General features: G+C 39.9%; 1 protein-coding gene across 2 annotated transcripts in view; it reads right to left on the minus strand.

Moving 5' to 3' along the window:
* The window catches only part of LOC122787208 (iron-sulfur cluster assembly 1 homolog, mitochondrial-like), a 161,446-nt gene that overhangs the window by 98,252 nt on the left and 41,842 nt on the right, over nt 1-21,352 (minus strand). Inside the window, exon 2 of one of the 2 annotated variants that reach the window (XM_044053799.1) lies at nt 6,998-7,051. In XM_044053799.1, coding sequence (XP_043909734.1) covers nt 6,998-7,051 — 54 coding nt within the window. Of the gene's footprint in view, nt 1-6,997; nt 7,052-13,850; nt 13,905-21,352 lie in introns of both variants that reach the window. The other variant, XM_044053798.1, reaches the window with a different exon arrangement.

Genomic DNA, 21,352 nt, shown 5'->3' on the forward strand with positions numbered 1-21,352 from the left:
GCAACTCTGTTGTACCAACAGTTTACTGTAAAAACTGGGCCCATATGAAGTAGCTCTTTTTAAACCATACAGGCAACACAGTGATGCAACATCCAACTGAATAGTCTGACTAAAGACTCATGACCATGAACAGACACAGGGGCAGCCAAAATCAACTACAGCACTGACGCAAACTTCATAAGAAGAGCAGTTGTATAATGCGACATAGGCCAAGCTGTAGCACTGTATGCAAAAATGGAACTTCAGGAACTTTATATTGTTCGCTGTTACTTACACAGTGGTATAAAGATAAAAACCTATCCTAAATAAGCAGGCCTTGGAAAACTGAAGTATCATCTTTGTCCACCTGTTGTACATCACAAACCATACAATTTTGGGGCTATCATCCTAATTGCTGTAAAGTTTGTGTGTTACTTAATGTAAGTTCCAAATTAAAAAAAAAAAAGGAGTAAACTTACAAAAACAGTAGACCCTTGACATAAAAAATACACTGAACAACAAACAGAATGGGTGGAGGGTGCGGTTAATGCAGCAGCGATCATTCAAACATCTGTGTAGTAGGTTTACTTACACACTTGTACTATGTTCAAACACTGATCAATGCTGCAGTAGCCTAAGCTAGACAGGTAGATTACTACAATAGTTTAGTACAAACAGGAAGTGGAAGGGTCCAGGGACCCCTGGAGAATAGGTCAGGCTTTGCTAGGACCAAACTTGGAAAAAGACTCTAGCTTGTAATGCTTTGTAAAAGTATGTGTAGAGGACTAAGTTGTTGCTTCTAGGATACTTCTACATTACAACCCTTTCCAAAACGCCATAGATGAAGCCAAGGCTCTAGAAGAACATGTCTTGAACCTGCCTGGCAGAGTTTTGTTCTGATGCAACTAAAACCACTTGGAAATGGTCTATTTTAATACAGGCTTTCCCTTTTTACCTTCTTACCTTCAGAGGAAATGAAAAACTGACAAGTTCTGAAAGATTTTGTTCTATCGAGATAGCACCAGAGTTGTCTCTGGACATCTAAGGTATGAAGTATTTCTCCCTCATTTCTGGGTTCAGGGAGATGGATAGTTTGGCTTAAATTAAACTTGGATACCACTTCAGGCATAACAGTTATAAAGTGCTTTGAAAGGCTGGTCAAGGACGCCATAACTTCTAGTCTGCCTGCTGATCTTGACCCTATGCAGTTTGCTTACTGAACGAACTGCTCTATGGCAGATGCCATCTCTCCAGCACTCCATCTATCCCTGGAACACAGAATGAAAACACCTACACAAGGGTACTATTCATCGACTTAAGCTCTGCTTTTAACACAGTCATCCCTCTTCATCTGGTAATGAAGCTACTTCAATTAGGTGTCAACACTCCACTTTGTAACTGGATTCTTGACTCTCACAGACAGACTTCCTAAAGTGTGTGCAGGAAATAACTCCCCAGATAATAGCATCATTCTTAACATTGGAGTCCCACAAGGATGTGTACTAAGTCCTTTGCTGTTCACACTGTTAAAACACAATTGTACAGCCAGGTACAATACAAACCACATCAAGTTTGCCGAGAACACAATAGAGGTGGGCCTTATTAGTAACAATGGTGAAACATCGTATAGAGATGAGGTGGAATAACTGACTACCTGGTGTGGAAATAACTTAGCACTAAACATAAACAAGACAAAAGAGATAATTGTGGACTACAGGAAAAATTGCAAGGAACATTCTCCCCTCATCATCATCAATGGGGAAACAGTTGAAACAGTGAGAAGCACGAAGTTTCTGGGAGTGACATTGACTATGACTTGTCTTGGAACACCAACACAAATGCCATAGTCAAGAAAGCACACCAGAGATTGCACTTTTTGAGAAGGCTGAGGAGAGCGAATCTCCCATCGACAGTTCTCACTACCTTCTACAGAGGTACTATAGAAAGCATCCTGACGGACAACCTCGTAGTGTGGTATGGAAGCTGCTCTACTCTGAGTGCAAATCCCTCCAAAGTGGTGAAGACAGCCAAGAGGATCATCAAGACCACCTTACCATCTATCTACGACTTGTATTTATCCAGAGGTCTCAGCAGGGCCAGAGGAATAATTTAGAACTGCGCTCACCCTGGTTACAGACTGTTCCTGCATCTATCATCCGGAAAGTGCTTCCGAAGCATACATTGCAGAACTACTAGATTCAGGAACAGCTTCTTCCCTAATGTCATCAGGCTGCTGAACTCTAAACAACTACGCTCTGTGATGGCCATCTGGGTCAGTAGAAACTGTAGTAGCTTGCCTCACATTGTGTTTTAACCTGGTTACCAGTCTCATCTAATACTTAGTGCAATATTCACCATGACTAACTTATAGGATATCTAGGGCAGTAGTAGTGTAGTAAAATATCTCTTCTTTCAGTGCAATACATGATGCGAATTCATAAATTAACCATAAGGTCCATAGTGCAATACTTTAATGTTCACAGTGCAATACTTAAAGGTCTCTTTCTGTGCAAGGATCAATGCAATATCTTAACCAAGTACCTGTGCAATACCAAGTTTCATGCAAGTACGTGTTCACTGTGAAAAGTGTTAAAAATGTGTTTCTAATTAAGTGCAGTATTATTTTGTCTGCCTGCATGTCTGTGATGTAACAGCTAGGTGCTACATGTGTAAAGGTCTGTGAAAAATAATCTATATGTTGTCTGCACATTGCGTCCGGAGACACAGAATTTCATTCAGTTTTTGCACTTGTGTGATTTCTGAATGACAATGTTTTCTTTTGACTTTTTTGAAAAGGATTAGTTCTCAAACAAACCCTGTCTCTCTGAAAAATAAGATAAGGCTGACCCACCATAAGAGTTTGCAACTCAGACATTCTTCTTGCAGAGGTCAGATCAATCAGTAAAACTGTTTTCCATGTTAAGACCCACAAGCCAAATGAGCTGGTTCAAATGTAGTAAGTGTTAGCATTTCTAAACTAAAAATTAAGATCCCAAGGGAGAACCACCACTTTTCTTGGAGGTCTCTTTTGCAATACCCCTTTCAAAAACATTTTGGCATAAGAATGTCTTGAAAGAGGGGATCCATTGGCAGACCTGCTGAAATTGCCAGCAAATTAATCTTGACAGAGGAGTAAAACATGCCATAGGAAAGTAACTCACACTAGTATTGCAAAACAAGATAAACACTACCATGAATAGGTGCTGGTTATGTTGTTGTCACCCACTACTAAATATTTTCAATTGCTCATATACAACTTTCTAGAAGCAGGACTTCTTGTCTCAGTTAGTACCTGCTGCATACCCCAGTAAACAAGTGCCTAAAATGTATTAAGACCCTATCATCCAGGCAGTCAGCTGAAGCTCTTAACGGTCCGCATGTATAAAGCACCTCTGTTCTTATCTGAGTATATCTAGTCCGTAAGGAAGATTGTGGGAAATGCCCCTGGCCAATTCCAAAAAAGGGAGAACCTAAGGAAGTCACCACAATGCTCCTGGGAGATTCCTTCAGAATCTTTAGAAGTACCATGCACATCAATGGAAAAGGCGGACAAGCACATAGGAACATTCCTAGCCAAGGAAAAGATAAGCACATGTCCTCCAGGCCTTCGTGTACATTGCTCTGGAGCAGAATTTTGCCAGCTTATTTTTCAAAGAGGAGGCAATAAGGTCTACTTGAAGAAAGGGTGTGCATTGTTCTGCCTAGTTTGACTGAATTTTGCTCTGACAGAATGTAGGATGCCAAACAATTCTGCTCTGACAGAATGTAGGATACCTGTAGAATTATGTGCTATAAAGCTATACCGCATTATAACATGGCTAGTCTGCAAAGAGGATAAAATCTGGCTCCTCCTTGTTTATGTAGCACATCACTGTTATTGTGTGTAAGAACTTAAAGTCATCCTTGGGACCAAAGGTGATTCTGAGAGAATCCTCTTCTCTTAACAATAAGCTGGCAAAATTCTGCTCCAGGACAACATGCAAGAAGGCCTGGAAGACAATTTCTTAATATTCAAAGACTAGTTAAAGGCTAATCCACTAAAACTGCATGATGACTTTACTAAATTCAGTAGCCTTTTCAGCTTCAATGATCCTGCTGCTTACACGGAATCCTTTACTATCAAGTTCTATGCATGTTAAATAGTTGCACAGATGCATCTATTCCTTTCAGAAATAAATACAACAAAAAGTACAAAAATAAACCATTGTGATGGAAACTTAATACAAAAATGCTCTATAACAAAAGAAAAAAAAAACTCACGGTACACAAAAATAAGTCTATTTCCAGAAGCCAAAAAGATCTTGCTAAACTAAACAATGAACTCCGTATTCTAATCAAATCAATTAAAATTAAGATAAGATGTAAAAATAGCCACCCAAGTGAAAAATAACCAAAGCCTTCTTTAATTATGTTAGAAATCTCAAAAACAATGGCCAGCACTGTGAAAAGCTAAAAGTAAAGTACATCATCTACTCAGACCTACAGGGAACAGTCAATCTACTAGCAGTCAAATTCAACTCCAAAGTCACCCCCCTCTCCTCTCTAATACTCTCACATCAAATACCTACACCTACACCTCCATGAAATTTCCCAAGAAAAAGGTCTCAAAGCACTACTCAAGGCACTATTCAAGGCCAATAACGCTACATCTGTAGGGCTAGATAAGATAGCTGCCTACTAGCTAGCCTGAAACATGAACTGTCAGACTCCCTACAGAGGCTATTCAACATCAGCCTCAAAACAGGCTTTGTGCTGGATGAATAGAGGAAATGGCAGTCATTCTCTTGCACAAAGGTGGGGCTACAACAGGCCTGGTTAATTATGGACCAGCCTCATCTGCAAGGCCACGTAAAGTATCATTTTGGAACTAATAAAATAGGGATACAGGTGACAGAGACTCTCAACCCAACTTAGTTCAGATTTGTCAGGGTCAGGTCCTGCCTACTTAACCTAACTAACTTCTTTGAATAATTCACTGGGGCAATTCATAAGGGCAACTGAGTGCACACTGCCTAAATGGACCCTGCAAAGGTGTTCCAACACCATTCTCCACTTGGGCATCATATACAGACACTCCAATTTAAATGTTAACTTCTATGCAACTTATTTGCTAGCAAACAGACTTACAAATAGAACACAGGAAAAAAGCGTGGGCATCTCTACCTCCTCCAAAAGACCTACCACTATTGGGTTACTTCTCTGTTTACTTCTCGGAGATCAAAGTTAATGTTAAGGGATTATATGACTGACCAAGTGTGCACAGGACTGCAAACTTGGTGCCATTGATCCTGCAAGGGGGCCTGTCCCAAACAAATGGTTAGTGCCTACATCATGGCCTGAAACTAAATGCCAAGAAACATACAAGCATATCCTTTGGCAAGCGCAACTCACTTTTTAACGACCATAGACTGACAACTCCCCTCTGAAAACTGGTCTTGTAGTTAGACATCTGGGAATGTATATTGACAATGAACTGTCCATTGATCACCACGTATCCACTACTGTAAAGAAGTCATTTTTCATTACACAGCTTACATTGAAGGGTATGGTGTCCAGATCCAGAGATACAATTGTTTGCCATACACTTGCCACAGTGGGAATGACCACAATGCTTCCTCACTAAAAAAAGGCCTTAATCATAAAAACTAAGTAAACAATCTCAAAGCCTTATCTCTCTTTGCAGTATCACACTGGCTACTAAACCGCAACCTCTGCTTCATGTACAGAGTCTCAACAGACCATATTTTGCCAGATCTATTACACATACTTAAGTTACATGGTATCCAAAACACCTGCTCAAGGGACCTAAATCTCTTTTGCAAGATTAGACAATATCACTATGGAACCGTCTTCCTCTCTACATAAAGCAGATTACTTCCCTTACTCTTTTCAAATGTAACTTGGAGAAATAGATGGGAAACCGTGAATTCACCCCTGGTTTAGCACCTATGACCTTCATGGATAGCAGAAAAATGCAACTACCAAATATATACTTATGCGGCCGGTCTTTGAAGGTTCATATTGCAAAATGTAATGGCTAATAACTACCATAGGCATGCAGGGCTACGCTTCTTAAGATCTTTTCACAGATCAACAGCCTAGAAAGTACCTATGAACAATGAAAACAAAGTGTTCACCTTCACCTAGGAGGAGTCTTTAGAATTCTACAAATTTCACAGAAGTATCTCTCCGTTTGCCAGTGAAGCTGAACAAAGTTCTGACTATGACCCAAGTAATCTGAGCTCAATTAGCAGCTCAGGCAACAGTTGGAGCTGGCGTGGGGAGAAATGAGGAGGAAATAGCCGAGCTCCTCTTTTGGATGGTATGCTGCGAATAGAGCTCTAGCACTGGTGGTGATGCCAGTCCTGTACCAGTAATCTACTGCTGCAACATACAGGGCAAGTATGAGGAATGAGTCACCAAGGAAGTGGGGGGGGGGGCATTCCCTCAAAATGTCAGTATGTGCCTCTGGTCTGATGTCAGCCCAGCATATTAGGAAGGATTTAGGTCCACAAAGGAGAAAAGTTAATCCAGCCTTTGAGAGCAGCAGTGGTGGCCCTTAAGCCCACTCCCTTCCTATGGGACTCATTTTGGCAGTATTGGCAACCAAACCAGTGAGGGAGAAGAAATAACAGTCAAAATGAATTAGAATACCTGGTACACGGAGTACAGACTTAAAAGAGCCATGTTGTAGCACAACATCAAGTCAGACTTGCTTTCATCAGGAATAGGAATCCACAGTAAAAACAAAGAAGGCTGTTATGGCACTAGTGCATCGTCAATCCAAGCATTCAGTACAAGTCACTGACCTGATGCTAACTGTGCTTCTAGCTGTCAAGGAGACTGTTAATGCTGTTACAAGCCTAGCTTGTATTTGCTAACAAAGTAAGTAAAAACTTACAGGCCTGTGCTGATATTAGCAGCTAACAAAAAATGTGAACAATACTGTCAGGTAACATCCCCCCCATTACAGTGTCCAGGATATAGAAAGTAACAAATTCTGAATACAAACACTTACACACTCTGGTTTAGCAGTAAGCAGTTCTTTGACTCTCTTCACAGCAGCTGGTGTCTGAAATAAAAAGGATATTCATATTAAAATACATCTACATCTTACTTGTCAGCATGTAATAGAACTGATTCATACAACTATGGCCTTGCCCTATGAGAGAAACAGCATTAATATTAAAACTACTACAGCTAAAATATAAAATCTGTGTTAAAAATATTTTTGCAAATAAAGTGCAGAATATAAGCACTGTAAAAGATAACAGCCCTTTTACTTATACAGTTACAGTACTGTTACTGCCATGGAGGAATGGAAGTTGTGTTCTTATTATAATGATGCATCTCTAAAAGAAGGCCAGCTTTCACTAAATTTTGGGAGGGGCCAAAAGAAAAAGATGGGAATGTTACCAAAGGTGGACCAGCCCAGCCCTGTTGCCGCCCAGGGATAAAGCCCTAGGCACTGACCCAAACTATCAGAGTTCGATTAGGAGGAAGAAAGGAATGATGCTACATCACTAGCTCATCTTTCTTTGGAGGAGTTTGTGGGGTGTATGTGCCTGGAGTACAGTCCTAGACAGAAACCGGAGACCACATGTGAGGGCTAGTTTCTGGGTGGACGGTGCTGGAGAGTCCTGACAAAGGAAAATGACATGCACACTGTGCACTGAACCCTGGAGCAAATTACTGAGCATGCTCTATGGGATTAGTAACGAAACAGGATGACAACTAACCGGCAAGCAGAAACAAAGAAAGGAAATCAAGAAAAACTTTTATAAACCCTCTGGGGCTTCAGTCCATAAAAAAAGTATTCTACACCGTACAAAACTTCTGAGTAACAATCAACACAGCCAAATGAAACAAAAAAAATCCATAATAGAATTATCACAATGAACACTTCCAATTTCATTTTCTGTTTAGTCCTCTTGTTCTTAGTATTTGGTACTTTAAAATGTATATACGTGTATGTATACATACATACACACACACACACACACACATATATATATATATATATATATATATATATATATATATATATATATATATATCTATGTATATCCCTCAGACCTCTATCACCCTCCCATCAACATTAATATGTTTTAGTAGCCTTCAAATTATTACAACAACCATCATGACATTTCTCATCACTGCAGAGCAACCAGGATTTCATTTCATTTTTGTATACCCCTCACACATTCCTATAACCTAACCTTAAACATTTTAGTAGTTTCACCAATATATGCATATTTATGGAGATACTCAAAGTATATACAAAAAAGATCATGGCTGCCTAAATGATATCCCCATTCAGTCAGCTCTAACCTCGGATAAAGAAGGAACAGATGGGCCAGCTGAATGAGGAGCGGAGGGGGCTGATCAGCAGGTGGTAAGAGACAGGAAGTTTAAAAACAATGCTTTTTGTAAATCAAATATTACAGTAAGTATATAACTGTCATGCCTGATAAGAGGACCAGCTTTGATAATCTTTAGATAACAGACCCCTAGCTAATCCACCTTGGCAGCCATCATCATGGAAACATACCTCAAACAGTAGCACTGAAACAAGACCTGGAGTTGTACATAAATGTCCGACTTTCACTGCCCCACAAATGTTTTAAAGGAAGACAAAATGTAATTTAGCGTGGCATTACAGAAAAAGGCCAAATACAGACAGAGCCACTGCCCTGGTAGAAAACCCTGTCAGCTGCAGAAAATGGTATGAAAAATGCATTTATGCTATTTTTTTCAAATACATCAGAGTGTTCAGCGTATATATACAGAAGTGGTGTTGAATGCTGAATATAGCGATGAAGAACGAGAAGATGTTTCAGATGCCTCCTTTGTTTCATATGATAGTGATTGAATGCCTATTGTAATTTAGATACATCAGATATTAAAGTTTTAAGTAATTTTATGCCACCATTTAATCATGACGGCATTAAAAAATGGATTCTAAGGTGGAATTTGAGCTGGAATTGTCTTTTAATTCGTTCAATAAACAAAATGTTGAATATAATTTAACTAAGAACGAATGGACGTCATTAAAAAAATTTTCAGAACAGAAAGTTTGTGATTAAGCCTTCAGACAAGGGAAACAAGATTGTTGTGATGCATTACTTACAATATAGCAAAATGTGTTATGATTTACTTAATGATGTTATGTTTATGAAGTAGTAACACGATGCAAGTTAGAGGAAGCTACAAAGAAATATACCCAATTAATTAATAAAGGGTGGAGACTGGGCTATTGGTCTGAATCAGATGTTGAGAAAAAGTTGGCATGTGATAAGTCTGATATGGCATCTTTTCATTGCGTACCTAAAGTGCATAATCAAATGAGAGATCCTCCTGGTAGACCCACAGTCTCAGCTAGGAAATATTTTTTACATAATGTAGGTATTGTATTACACAAATATTTGTTGAAGAAAGTGGTTTGTCTTCCATCATACATTAAAGATTCTTTTGATTTTTTTAGGGAAGATGAACACATTAAGATGGGAGAAAAATATGTTTTGGAAGACATTAGATATTAAAAGCTTGTATACCAATATTAAACATAGTTTTGGTATGGAAGCTCTTGAGTTATACCTAGATGATAGCCCAGTGGCGTATTATGTGATGGAATTAGTAAGATTTAGTTTGGAAAATAATTATTTTTGTTTTGAAGACAAAATCTACCATCAGTTGCAAGGAACCTCTATGGGTTTGTCTTTTGCCCCTATGTATGCAAATCTTCTTGTGGGGATGGTTGAGAAGGAGTATATTTATATACATTGTTTTTTTAAGAAATATGTAAAGAAATATTATTGATTTATAGACTACTTGTTTTTTTATGTGATGGAAGTTCAGAATTTATTGAACAATTTATAACAGAATTACACGAAAATAGGTTTAACCTTCAATTTGATGGTTCACAGTGGGGAAACAAGATCTCTTTTTTAGATATAACGTTAGAAGGAAAAAATTGGTGAGCGAGTTGCCACTGGGCTACATAGAAAATTTGATGTAGTAAATCAATTCATGTTAGGAAACAGTTGTCATCCCACCCTTACTTTAGAATCATTACCATACGGAGAATTTTTGAGATTATCTAGAATTTGTAACAACAATGTTTATTTTGAAAATGAGGTATTTAAAATCGGCCAATACGTTTAAAATGAGAAAATATAACCTAGATGTTATAGAGAAAAGTATGGAGAGAGTTAGAAGGGATAGATATAGCAAAGATAATAATAAAATAATATATAGACATCCAAAAGAAAATTTAAAGACATATAAAGATGTAAATAGTTTTTTTATAGTATTAACATATAACTTGTTGAGTGAGAACAAAGTTATAAAACATTATTGGCAATTCCTATGCAAGTTTCCAGAGTTGAAAGGTTTAGTGGAACAGAATTTAGTCTTTTCCTATAAGAGAGGGTCAAACTTGAAAGATAGGTTAGTACATACAAAATTTAAGAGACCACAAATTAGGTTAACGCAACAGATTCAGTTTTTAGGTACTGCACCATGTGGAAGATGTTTGGGTTGCAGATATGTTGTGCAAACTTTTTCTAGTATTAATAATATCAAATTTGAAGCTGCTGCAACATTTAATTGTTTAACAGAAAGTGTAGTCTATGCTATAAAATGTGGATGTAATAAATTTTATATAGGTCAAACAAAGAGAATGTTCAAGGTTAGGTTACTGGAACATCTAAGGGACATTAGATTAAATAAAGAGGAAAGTCCCTTAGCTCAACATTTTAAATTATATCATGACAGTGTTCCTAAAGATTTAACAGCTACAGTGTTGCAACAAATACAGGTATAAAATGAGGATTACAAGAGAAATATGTTATTGTACAAGGAGACTGTGTTTACTTTAAAGTTTGGGACTCTGATCCCATATGGTTTAAATGTAGATTGTTGTTGGAAATGTGTTGTGTAGCTTTAAAAGCATGTTTTTAAGTAATGTTGGTTAAACATGACTTTAAATATTTAATTGTTTAATTATATAATTGATGAATTGTTTTATTGGATACCATGGGTATAAAAAGTGAAACAGTATTACTTTGAATTCACTCCTTGAAGGCTAAGCATTAGCCGAGATGCTAGAGTGTTTCATAATAAAAGAGGATTTATTTGACTACAAGTTGTTGGTTTTTCTTATAACTACTTTTGTTGTATGGTGAAATTATTTAATATACTGGATCAAGTCTGACTCTATGGCAACCTTAAACCTAAATAAGAAATTCATTCTAAACCCTACTCTTTCCTCATGGGAAACTAAAAGCACAGGTTTGATAATACTTGTAAATCAGAAATTCTCAAATTCAATAATGCCTACTAAGTGGACCTTCCATTACAACAACATATCAGAAAGGCTGTGTTTTTTTTTCAGAAGGATAGTAACAGCAAGATTTTCAGGCATAAAGTAAATAATCCAGGAAGGAATGAGGTCCCCATTAGGAAGCCTTATGTGGAACGTACCTCACAAGAAGGAAGTGCAAGCCTTTTCTGGGAGTGACATTGTGTTGGTGTTCCAAGACAAGTCCTAGTCAAATGCCATAGTCAAGAAAGCACACCAGAGATTGCACTTTTTGAGAAGGCTGAGGAGAGCAAATCTCCCATCGACAGTTCTCACTACCTTCTACAGAGGTACTATAGAAAGCATCCTGACGGACAACCTCAATGTATGGTATGGAAGCTGCTCTACTCGGAGTGCAAATCCCTCCAAAGTGGTGAAGAAAGCCAAGAGGATCATCAAGACCACCTTACCATCTATCTACGACTTGTATTTATCCAGATGTCTCAGCAGGGCCAGAGGAATAATTTAGAACTGCGCTCACCCTGGTTACAGACTGTTCCTGCATCTATCATCCTGAAAGTGCTTCCGAAGAATACATTGCAGAACTACTAGATTCAGGAACAGCTTCTTCCCTAATGTCATCAGGCTGCTGAACTCTGGTAACAACTACGCTCTGTGATGGCCATCTGGGTCAGTAGAAACTGTAGTAGCTTGCCTCACATTGTGTTTTAACCTGGTTACCAGTCTCATCTAATACTTAGTGCAATATTCACCATGACTGTAACTTATAGGATATCTAGGGGAGTAGTAGTGTAGTAAAATATCTCTTCTTTCAGTGCACTACATGATGCGAATTCATAAATTAACCATAAGGTCCATAGTGCAATACTTTAATGTTCACAGTGCAATACTTAAATGTCTCTTTCTGTGCAAGGATCAATGCAATATCTTAACCAAGTACCTGTGCAATACTAAGTTTCATGCAAGTACGTGTTCACTGTGAAATGTGTTAAAAATGTGTTTCTAATTAAGTGCAGTATTATTTTGTCTGCCTGCATGTCTGTGATGTAACAGCTAGGTGCTACATGTGTAAAGGTCTGTGAAAAATAATCTATATGTTGTCTGCACATTGCGTCCAGAGACACAGAATTTCATTCAGTTTTTTGCACTTGTGTGATTTCTGAATGACAATGTTTTCTTTTGACTTTTTTGAAAAGGATTAGTTCTCAAACAAACCCTGTCTCTCTGAAAAATAAGATAAGGCTGACCCACCATAAGAGTTTGCAACTCAGACATTCTTCTTGCAGAGGTCAGATCAATCAGTAAAACTGTTTTCCATGTTAAGACCCACAAGCCAAATGAGCTGGTTCAAATGTAGCAAGTGTTAACGTTTCTAAAATAAAAATTAAGATCCCAAGGGAGAACCACCACTTTTCTTGGAGGTCTCTTTTGCAATACCCCTTTCAAAAACATTTTGGCATAAGAATGTCTTGAAAGAGGGTATCCACTGGCAGACATGCTGAAATTGCCAGCAAATTAATCTTGACAGAGGAGTAAGACATGCCATAGGAAAGTAACTCGCACTAGTATTGCAAAACAAGATAAACACTACGCTTCTTAAGATCTTTTCACAGATCAACAGCCTAGAAAGTACCTATGAACAATGAAAACAAAGTGTTCACCTTCACCTAGGAGGAGTCTTTAGAATTCTACAAATTTCACAGAAGTATCTCTCCGTTTGCCAGTGAAGCTGAACAAAGTTTTGACTATGACCCAAGTAATCTGAGCTCAATTAGCAGCTCAGGCAACAGTTGGAGCTGGCGTAGGGAGAAATGAAGAGGAAATAGCCGAGCTCCTCTTTTGGATGGTATGCTGCGAATAGAGCTCTAGCACTGGTGGTGATGCCAGTCCTGTACCAGTAATCTACTGCTGCAACATACAGGGAAAGTATGAGGAATGAGTCACCGGGGGGGGGGGGGCATTCCCTCAAAATGTCACTATGTGCCCCTGGTCTGATGTCAGCCCAGCATATTAGGAAGGATTTAGGTCCACAAAGGAGAAAAGTTAATCCAGTCTTTGAGAGCAGCAGTGGTGGCCCTTAAGCCCACTCCCTTCCTATGTGACTCATTTTGGCAGTATTGGCAACCAAACCAGTGAGGGAGAAGAAATAACAGTCAAAATGAATTAGAATACCTGGTACATGGAGTACATACTTAAAAGAGCCATGTTGTAGCACAACATCAAGTCAGACCTGCATTCATCAGGAATAGGAATCCACAGTAAAAACAAAGAAGGCTGTTATGGCACTAGTGCATCGTCAATCCAAGCATTCAGTACAAGTCACTGACCTGATGCTAACTGTGCTTCTAGCTGTCAAGGAGACTGTTAATGCTGTTACAAGCCTAGCTTGTATTTGCTAACAAAGTAAGTAAAAACTTACAGGCCTGTGCTGATATTAGCAGCTAACAAAAAATGTGAACAATACCGTCAGGTAACAGCCCCCCCCCCCCCCCCCCCATTACAGTGTCCAGGATATAGAAAGTAACAAATTCTGAATACAAACACTTACACACACTGGTTTAGCAGTAAGCAGTTCTTTGACTCTCTTCACAGCAGCTGGTGTCTGAAATAAAAAGGATATTCATATTAAAATACATCTACATCTTACTTGTCAGCATGTAATAGAACTGATTCAAAGATATACAACTATAGCCTTGCCCTGTGAGAGAAACAGCATTAATATTAAAACTACTACAGCTAAACTATAAAATCTGTTAAAAATATTTTTGCAAATAAAGTGCAGAATAGACACTGTAAAAGATAACAGCCCTTTTACTTATACAGTTACAGTACCTTTACTGCCATGGAGGAATGGAAGTTGTGTTCTTATTATAATGATGCATCTCTAAAAGGCGGCCAGCTTTCACTAAATTTTGGGAGGGGCCAAAAGAAAAAGATGGGAATGTTACCAAAGGTGGACCAGCCTGTTGCCGCCCAGGGATAAAGCCCTAGGCACCGACCCAAACTATCAGAGTTCGATTAGGAGGAAGAAAGGAATGATGCTACATCACTAGCTCATCTTTCTTTGGAGGAGTTTGTGGGGTGTATGTGCCTGGAGTACAGTCCTAGACAGAAACCGGAGACCACAAGTGAGGGCTAGTTTCTGAGTGGACAGTGCTGGAGAGTCTTGACGAAGGAAAATGACATGCACACTGTGCACTGAACCCTGGAGCAAATTACTGAGCATGCTCTATGGGATTAGTAACGAAACATGATGACAACTAACCGGCAAGCAGAAACAAAGAAAGAAAATCAAGAAAAACTTATAAACCCTCTGGGGCTTCAGTCCATAAAAAAGTATTCTACACCGTACAAAATTTCTGAGTAACAATCAACACAGCCAAATGAAACAAAAAAAATCCATAATAGAATTATCACAATGAACACTTCCAATTTCATTTTCTGTTTAGTCCTCTTGTTCTTAGTATCTGGTACTTTAAAATGTATATACGTGTATGTATACATACACACACACATATATATGTACATCCCTCAGACCTCTATCACCCTCCCATCAACATTAATATGTTCTAGTAGCCTTCAAATTATTACAACAACCATCATGACATTTCTCATCACTGCAGAGCAACCAGGCTTTCATTTCATTTTTGTATACCCCTCACACATTCCTATAACCTAACCTTAAACATTTTAGTAGTTTCACCAATATATGCATATTTATGGAGATACTCAAAGTATATACAAAAAAGATCATGGCTGCCTAAATGATATCTCCATTCAGTCAGCTCTAACCTCGGATAAAGAAGGAACAAATGGGCCAGCTGAATGAGGAGCGGAGGGGGCTGATCAGCAGGTGGTAAGAGAGAGGAAGTTTAAAAACAATGCTTTTTGTAAATCAAATATTACAGTAAGTGTATAACTGTCATGCCTGATAAGAGGACCAGCTTTGATAATCTTTAGATAACAGACCCCTAGCTAATCCACCTTGGCAGCCATCATCATGGAAACATACCTCAAACAACAGTAGCACTGAAACAAGACCTGGAATTGTACATAAATGTCCGACTTGCACTGCCCCACAAATGTTTTAAAGGAAGACAAAATGTCATTTAGAGTGGCATTACAGAAAAAGGCCAAATACAGATAGAGCCACTGCCCTGGTAGAAAAGCCCTGTCAGCTGCAGAAAATGGTATGAAAAATGCATTTATGGTATTTTTTTCAAATACATCAGAGTGTTCAGCGTATATATACAGAAGTGGTGTTGAATGCTGAATATAGCGATGAAGAATGAGAAGATGTTTCAGATGCCTCCTTTGTTTCATGTGATAGTGAATCGAATACCTATTGTAATTTAGATACATCAGATATTAAAGTTTTAAGTAATTTTATGCCACCATTTAATCATGATGGCATTAAAAATGGATTCTAAGGTGGAATTTGAGCTGGAATTGTCTTTTAATTCGTTCAATAAACAAAATGTTGAAAAAATTTGATCTTAAAAATTTTCAAAACAGAAAGTTTGTGATTAAGCCTTCCAAGCCCATAACAAAAGTCCACTGCTTAACAGCTCAGCTAGATACTACTGTAATATTTGAGAGGTAAATTCAATAGTTTTCAGGATCCTGGCCTTTCTCATATCCAGACACAAACCGTTTCCATTTGCGGAGCTAAAGCTTTCCTGGTAGATGGCCTTCCTGGCACTCCAGAGTAGCATCCTGCACCTCCTTGGAGGTAGGGGTCTGCTGTGATGCTGAGGAATCTTCCTGTAAGCTAGATTGAGTGTTTTTGGCTGACTGTGAAGAGTTTTGAGAGCTGGCTGAGTCAGAAGAAGAGGCATTAGAGGCCCAGGGTCCATGGTGGGAATGTGTCCCAGGCTCCTCAGGAGTGGGTACCAGTGTTGTCTTGGCCAGTCTGGAGCAATGAGAATCATCTTTGGTCCTGTCTGCTCTGGTTTTAATGGAACTTTGGGCAGAGGAAGAGGTGGGAAGGCATAAACTGTCATTGATGTCCAACTGAAAGAGAGAGCATCCACTCTCCAGGCCTTTAGATGAAAAATCCTTGAGCAGAATTTTGTCAATTGGTGATTCTCATGGGAGGCAAAGAGATCTATGTCTGGCCTTCCCCATGCTTGAATTATCTCTGTAAAAACTTGAGGATGCAACTTCCATTCGTGTGGATCTGTCATATTTCTGCTTAGGTTGTCTGCCAGTGTGTTTTCCTTGCCTGGCAAGTACTGTGCTTGTAGTTCGATTTGTAAGTCCAGGACCATGTTCCAAAGTGACATGGCCAGTCTGCATAGGGGGTATGAGTGGGTTCCTCCCTGTTTATGTACCACATTACTGTGGTGTTGTCCATCCTTATCAATAGTTGACCTGGTTGCAGGAAGTCTTTGAAAGCTATAATAGCATTTATTACTGCTAGCATTTCCTTTTGATTGATGTGTAGGTGCTTTTCTTTTTGGGACCATTTGCCCTGAATGCACTGATCTGTCATGTGCGCCCCCCAGGCGTAGTCCGAGGTGTCTGTTGTGATGACTTGCTTTGCTTGAGGCTTGCTGAATGGGAGACCTGCGTTTGCTCGGCATGCTTGAGCCCACCACAGAAATTCCTTTTGAAGACATGGAATTTGTGGTATTATTGTTTCCAGGCTGTGGCTGTGTTGAGACCATAGGTTTTTCAGGTACCATTGAAGTTTCCTCATATGCAGCTTTGCACATGGGATTAGTAAGAAGCAAGATACCATGAATCCCAGAGCCTGCAGGATTTCCCTTGCAGTCAGCCTGGTGCAATTTGCTAGTGTTCTGAAGTATTGAGTTGGTTGCCCCTGCTTCTCTGGCATGAGGTAGGCCATCTGGGTGTTTGTGTCCAAGTTGGCACCAGGAAAATTATTTTCGAGAGGGTATTAGCCTTGATTTCTTTTTGTTGACTGTGTATCCCAGAGAATTCAACAACATTATTACATAAGCCAGATGTTTCAGAAGAATGTGCTTGTTGTCCGCATGGATCAGGCAGTCGTCCAAATAGGGGTATATTTGTATCCCTTGAAGTCTGCAGTAGGCAATTACTGATGCCAGGCATTTCGTGAATACTCTGGGCAGTAGATAAGCCAAAGAACGCAGAGAGAATTGATAATGGGTTGAACCTGCAAGAAATCTGAGGTATCTTCTGCAATTTTGTCTGACTGGGACATGCAGGTATGCCTCCTTGAGGTCCAATGTTACCAGCCAAGACTCCTTGCCCAGCATGGTAAGAAGCTGCTGTAGAGTGAGCATCGTGAATTTTGATGAGTAGAAATGTGTTTAGGATGGATAGGTCAAAATAGGTCTCCAATCTTTTCCCTTCCTTGGTACCAGGAATAGTCTGGAATAAAAACCTTGACCTTGTTAGGTGAGTAGGTACCTCTTGAATAGCTTTCATGTCTATGAGATCTGAAATTAGTCTTTGTGCCTCTGCCCTTTGATTGTGTGGCAGTTTGGCATGCCTCTCATTTTGGAAGGGTGTGAAAATGGAATCTGTAGCCTCTGTTTATAATGTCCAGGATCCATTTTGTCTTTTTGTGACAATATGCCAATTGTTTGAAAATAATGCCAGTTTTTTCCGCCTAATGGTGCTGCCATTTGAGTCTTGCTTGGCATGCAAAGGGAAAGTCATTGGGCTTGCTTTCTGAATGGTTGCGAGTTATCCTCACCACCTCTTTGTGTAGGAGCTTGCCATTGTCTGCCTCTAACGATCCTTGGGATTGCCTTGCCCCTGCGCCTGTATCTACCTCTTTGGGGTCTGTCCGTGGCTGGAAAGGGACCAATTTTTGGAAGGCCAATTTCTACTGAAGCGTGGGGTTGTGCCTGTAGAAAGTCTTTCACTATTTGCATTGATTTAGCCTTTTCCTCCATTTTCTTAATACCTCCTCAGCATTAGCACAAAATAATACATCCTTTTGTAGAGGGCATCTAGTAATTTGGCTTTGACATGATCTGGTAAGGTTTGTTCCTTGAGCCAGGCATGCCTACGTATGATTGATCCTGTAACAGCAGCTCTACATGGGGCCTCTAGAGCATCAAAACCACATTGTAAAGTATGTTTACCCACTTGTTCTGCACTATCATCAAATCCTGCAACTCCTTCAAGTCTGGTTGTTCAGGTTGTGACATTTTACTTCTCAATTGTGATAACAAAAACTGTTGGTACTTTAGCATATGGAACGACAGTTTAATGCCCTCATAGTTAAGGTGGCGGTATATACCTTTTTCCCCACCTTTCTAAGGATCTGGAATCTCTCGAGGCAATGGATTTTTAGCAGTGGAGGCCTTAATTCCCTTGGGGCCCTGTGAGATGGTTTCTGGGTCAGCAGCATGGCTTTTGTATAGAAATTGGTGTGAGTCAAGGAACCCTGTAGTACCTGTCTGGCTTGACTGGAGCTAGGTAGAGAATCCGGGTTGAGGCAGGCCTCAGAGTACACATCATCTAGTATGTCAAGACAGGAGGTATAGCTAGAGGCCTGTGCTGAGGTAGCAGAGAAATTCCCTAAGCCTTTTCTTGGAATCTGAATAATCTTGGCCTTCCCAGTGGAGTGTTCCCTTAAGGTATGCAAAGTTTCCCCAAATGAGTAATCCTCTGGGGGACGACAGGCAGGATGGACTCCTCAGCATCAGAATCTTCAAAGGGAGTAAGAATGTTCCTGTTCATCAGAGTGCTTTGAAATAATGGAGCCCTGATCAGAGGAGGGATTCTTCCTCCACTCTGGAGCCTTTGTCCGGTATGAACCCCTGATAAAAGTAATCAAATCCTCAGCCATTTTAAGCATCTGTTTTTAGGCATGGGGCTGGAGATGGGCCTTGTGTAGCTTGTCTCTTAGAATGCATGGCTGCTTTAGACTTAGTGTAAGCCTTGATGGAAAAAGAAGAGGAAGGTCTGAAGACACCTTGAGAGGAGAGTGGGCCTGTCCATTTGAATTCACCGCCAAGAGTGGCCGGTATCTGTAGGGGTATGGGCTGAGGAGCCTGCGACCTCGGGCACAGGAGACACCGCCAATGTAGTGTCGTCGGTAGTCAGGGGCTGCGTAGGCGCCTCACTGAGAACCGGACCATGTGTAGTCGGCTTTGGCATGGTGTCGGTGAGGCCGCGGACCTCGTGTGTCGGTCTTTGTCTTTGCATTTTTAGACCAAAACTGGGTGGAGTATCCGGCGACATAATATAGTTAAATTTTGGCCAAAATAATGCTGGGCAAACTCCATGAGGCAGCAATAGTGCGTTTATTGAATGTAGCACAAAAGCGACAGACCGAGATGTCGTGGTCTGGGCCTAAACAAGGAATACAGAGGAATGAAATCATATGCGGTATTTGCTTCCCACATGAAATACAATTATTAACTTTGTCTGACATCGGTCTGAGGCAAGAAAAGTTTCTAGCAGTGCCAGCTTTCAAGAAGACTTCGGTTGCAAAATTTTCGTAATTTCAGGAGCTGGCCGACCAGCACTTGCGAACTGCTTCTTCTTCGGGCACCGCGCGGCAAGAAAGACTGTAGAAAATGGCGTCAGCTTGTTATTTTATACCCCTGGCGCTCTGACGTCAGGGAAGAAGCGACGACAACCGATGCCGGACCTAGACTTTGGAATTCGGCCGACCGAGGACCCACCTGACGGCAGGAGAACCCATCTGTTATGACTACAGCTGTATGCACGATGAACATCATGTATTGCCACAAGGAATCTATGGCAGTTGGTCTAGTGCTACAACCTGCCTCTCGGCAAAGTGGGTAGAAATGTGTTTCTCTTTCCTTACAGATGTCTACTATACCACAGCGACCTAAAGGACCAGGAGGGATATAAGAACTGCCCTCATTTCAAGAGCATCAATGTGCAAATGGGATTCCTACAGTGTCCATGTCCCCTGGATGGCCTACCTCTTGAAATGCACTCCCCACCCTAAGGCAATTGCATCCACAGTAAGCAAAGTTTCAATAGGTTACAGTTAAATTGATTCCCCAGGTGAAGAATAGGGATCTCTAAACTATTAGGCTAGGTGGGATAAGGAGACTTGATTTCTAAGATGGATGAAAGAGGGGTGAAATGTTGAGATCAAGGAATTTGGAGTGCACAGTGGAAGACACTTATGTGAAATCTGGCATGACGAATCGTGAAAACTGAAGTTGTTATGAGGTCCAGACCCTTGAGACACAGTTTGACCACTGACGCCTTTCTGTACTCTACATCTTTTTTTAAAACAAAAAAATGAAAACATCTTTATCACTTATGACACAGACAGTCATACATTTATGTAAATGAAAACACGCCATCCTGACAATCTTAGCTGCAAACATTATACATCACTTATAATCTACCCAATCATTGTCTAACATTACATAGCTCATTTAAACCCTGCCTTCTTTTAAAATGTAATTTCTCCCCTGTATGTATTGCTCCCACAATTCCCATTTTTTTCTATGTAATTTGTTCCTATCCTTTTCGAAAAATCCCAGTTCCAGTTGTTTTATCTCTGTTACTATATTCACTACTTCTAGTACAGTTGGTTTAAACTTTGATTTCCATTTTCTAGTAAATGCTTTTTTGGCAGCCACCATAATTAAGACTCTGCAAGGCCTTACTATGTCTAGGCAGTTCTGATTCTGTATCATAGCTCAAAAACTCAGTTCCTTAGTTACATCAATTTGTTCTCCCAGTATTTCTGACAGAGTAGTCTGCAGCTAATCTTTAAAGTCTGGCAACTTATTACACTACCAGAAAATATGTTCCCAATTACCTCTTTCTTCCCCATCACATTTCCAACATTTTCTGTCTACCTGGAGTATAAAAATGCCTATGTAAATATTTCAAAGTTTGTTTGTCTTTTGACTTTTTTCCGGTTAAAGTCGCTACAGCAGAACTCGGTCCACTAATGATTGGCAGTTGATTTTTACGTGCCGGCTTGCCAGGCCTGGCCCACAACCTTTAATGAAGGTGCCCATTCATGCATGTCTCCACATAGAAGATGCTCTAGCTGAGAATCGAACGGACAGCGTCTTACTGTGAGGCGACAACGCTACCGCATGCACC

The sequence above is a fragment of the Protopterus annectens genome, chromosome 13.part0, assembly GCF_019279795.1.
Source record: "Protopterus annectens isolate FY-2018-M chromosome 13.part0, PAN1.0, whole genome shotgun sequence".
Taxonomy (NCBI): Eukaryota; Metazoa; Chordata; order Ceratodontiformes; family Protopteridae; genus Protopterus; species Protopterus annectens.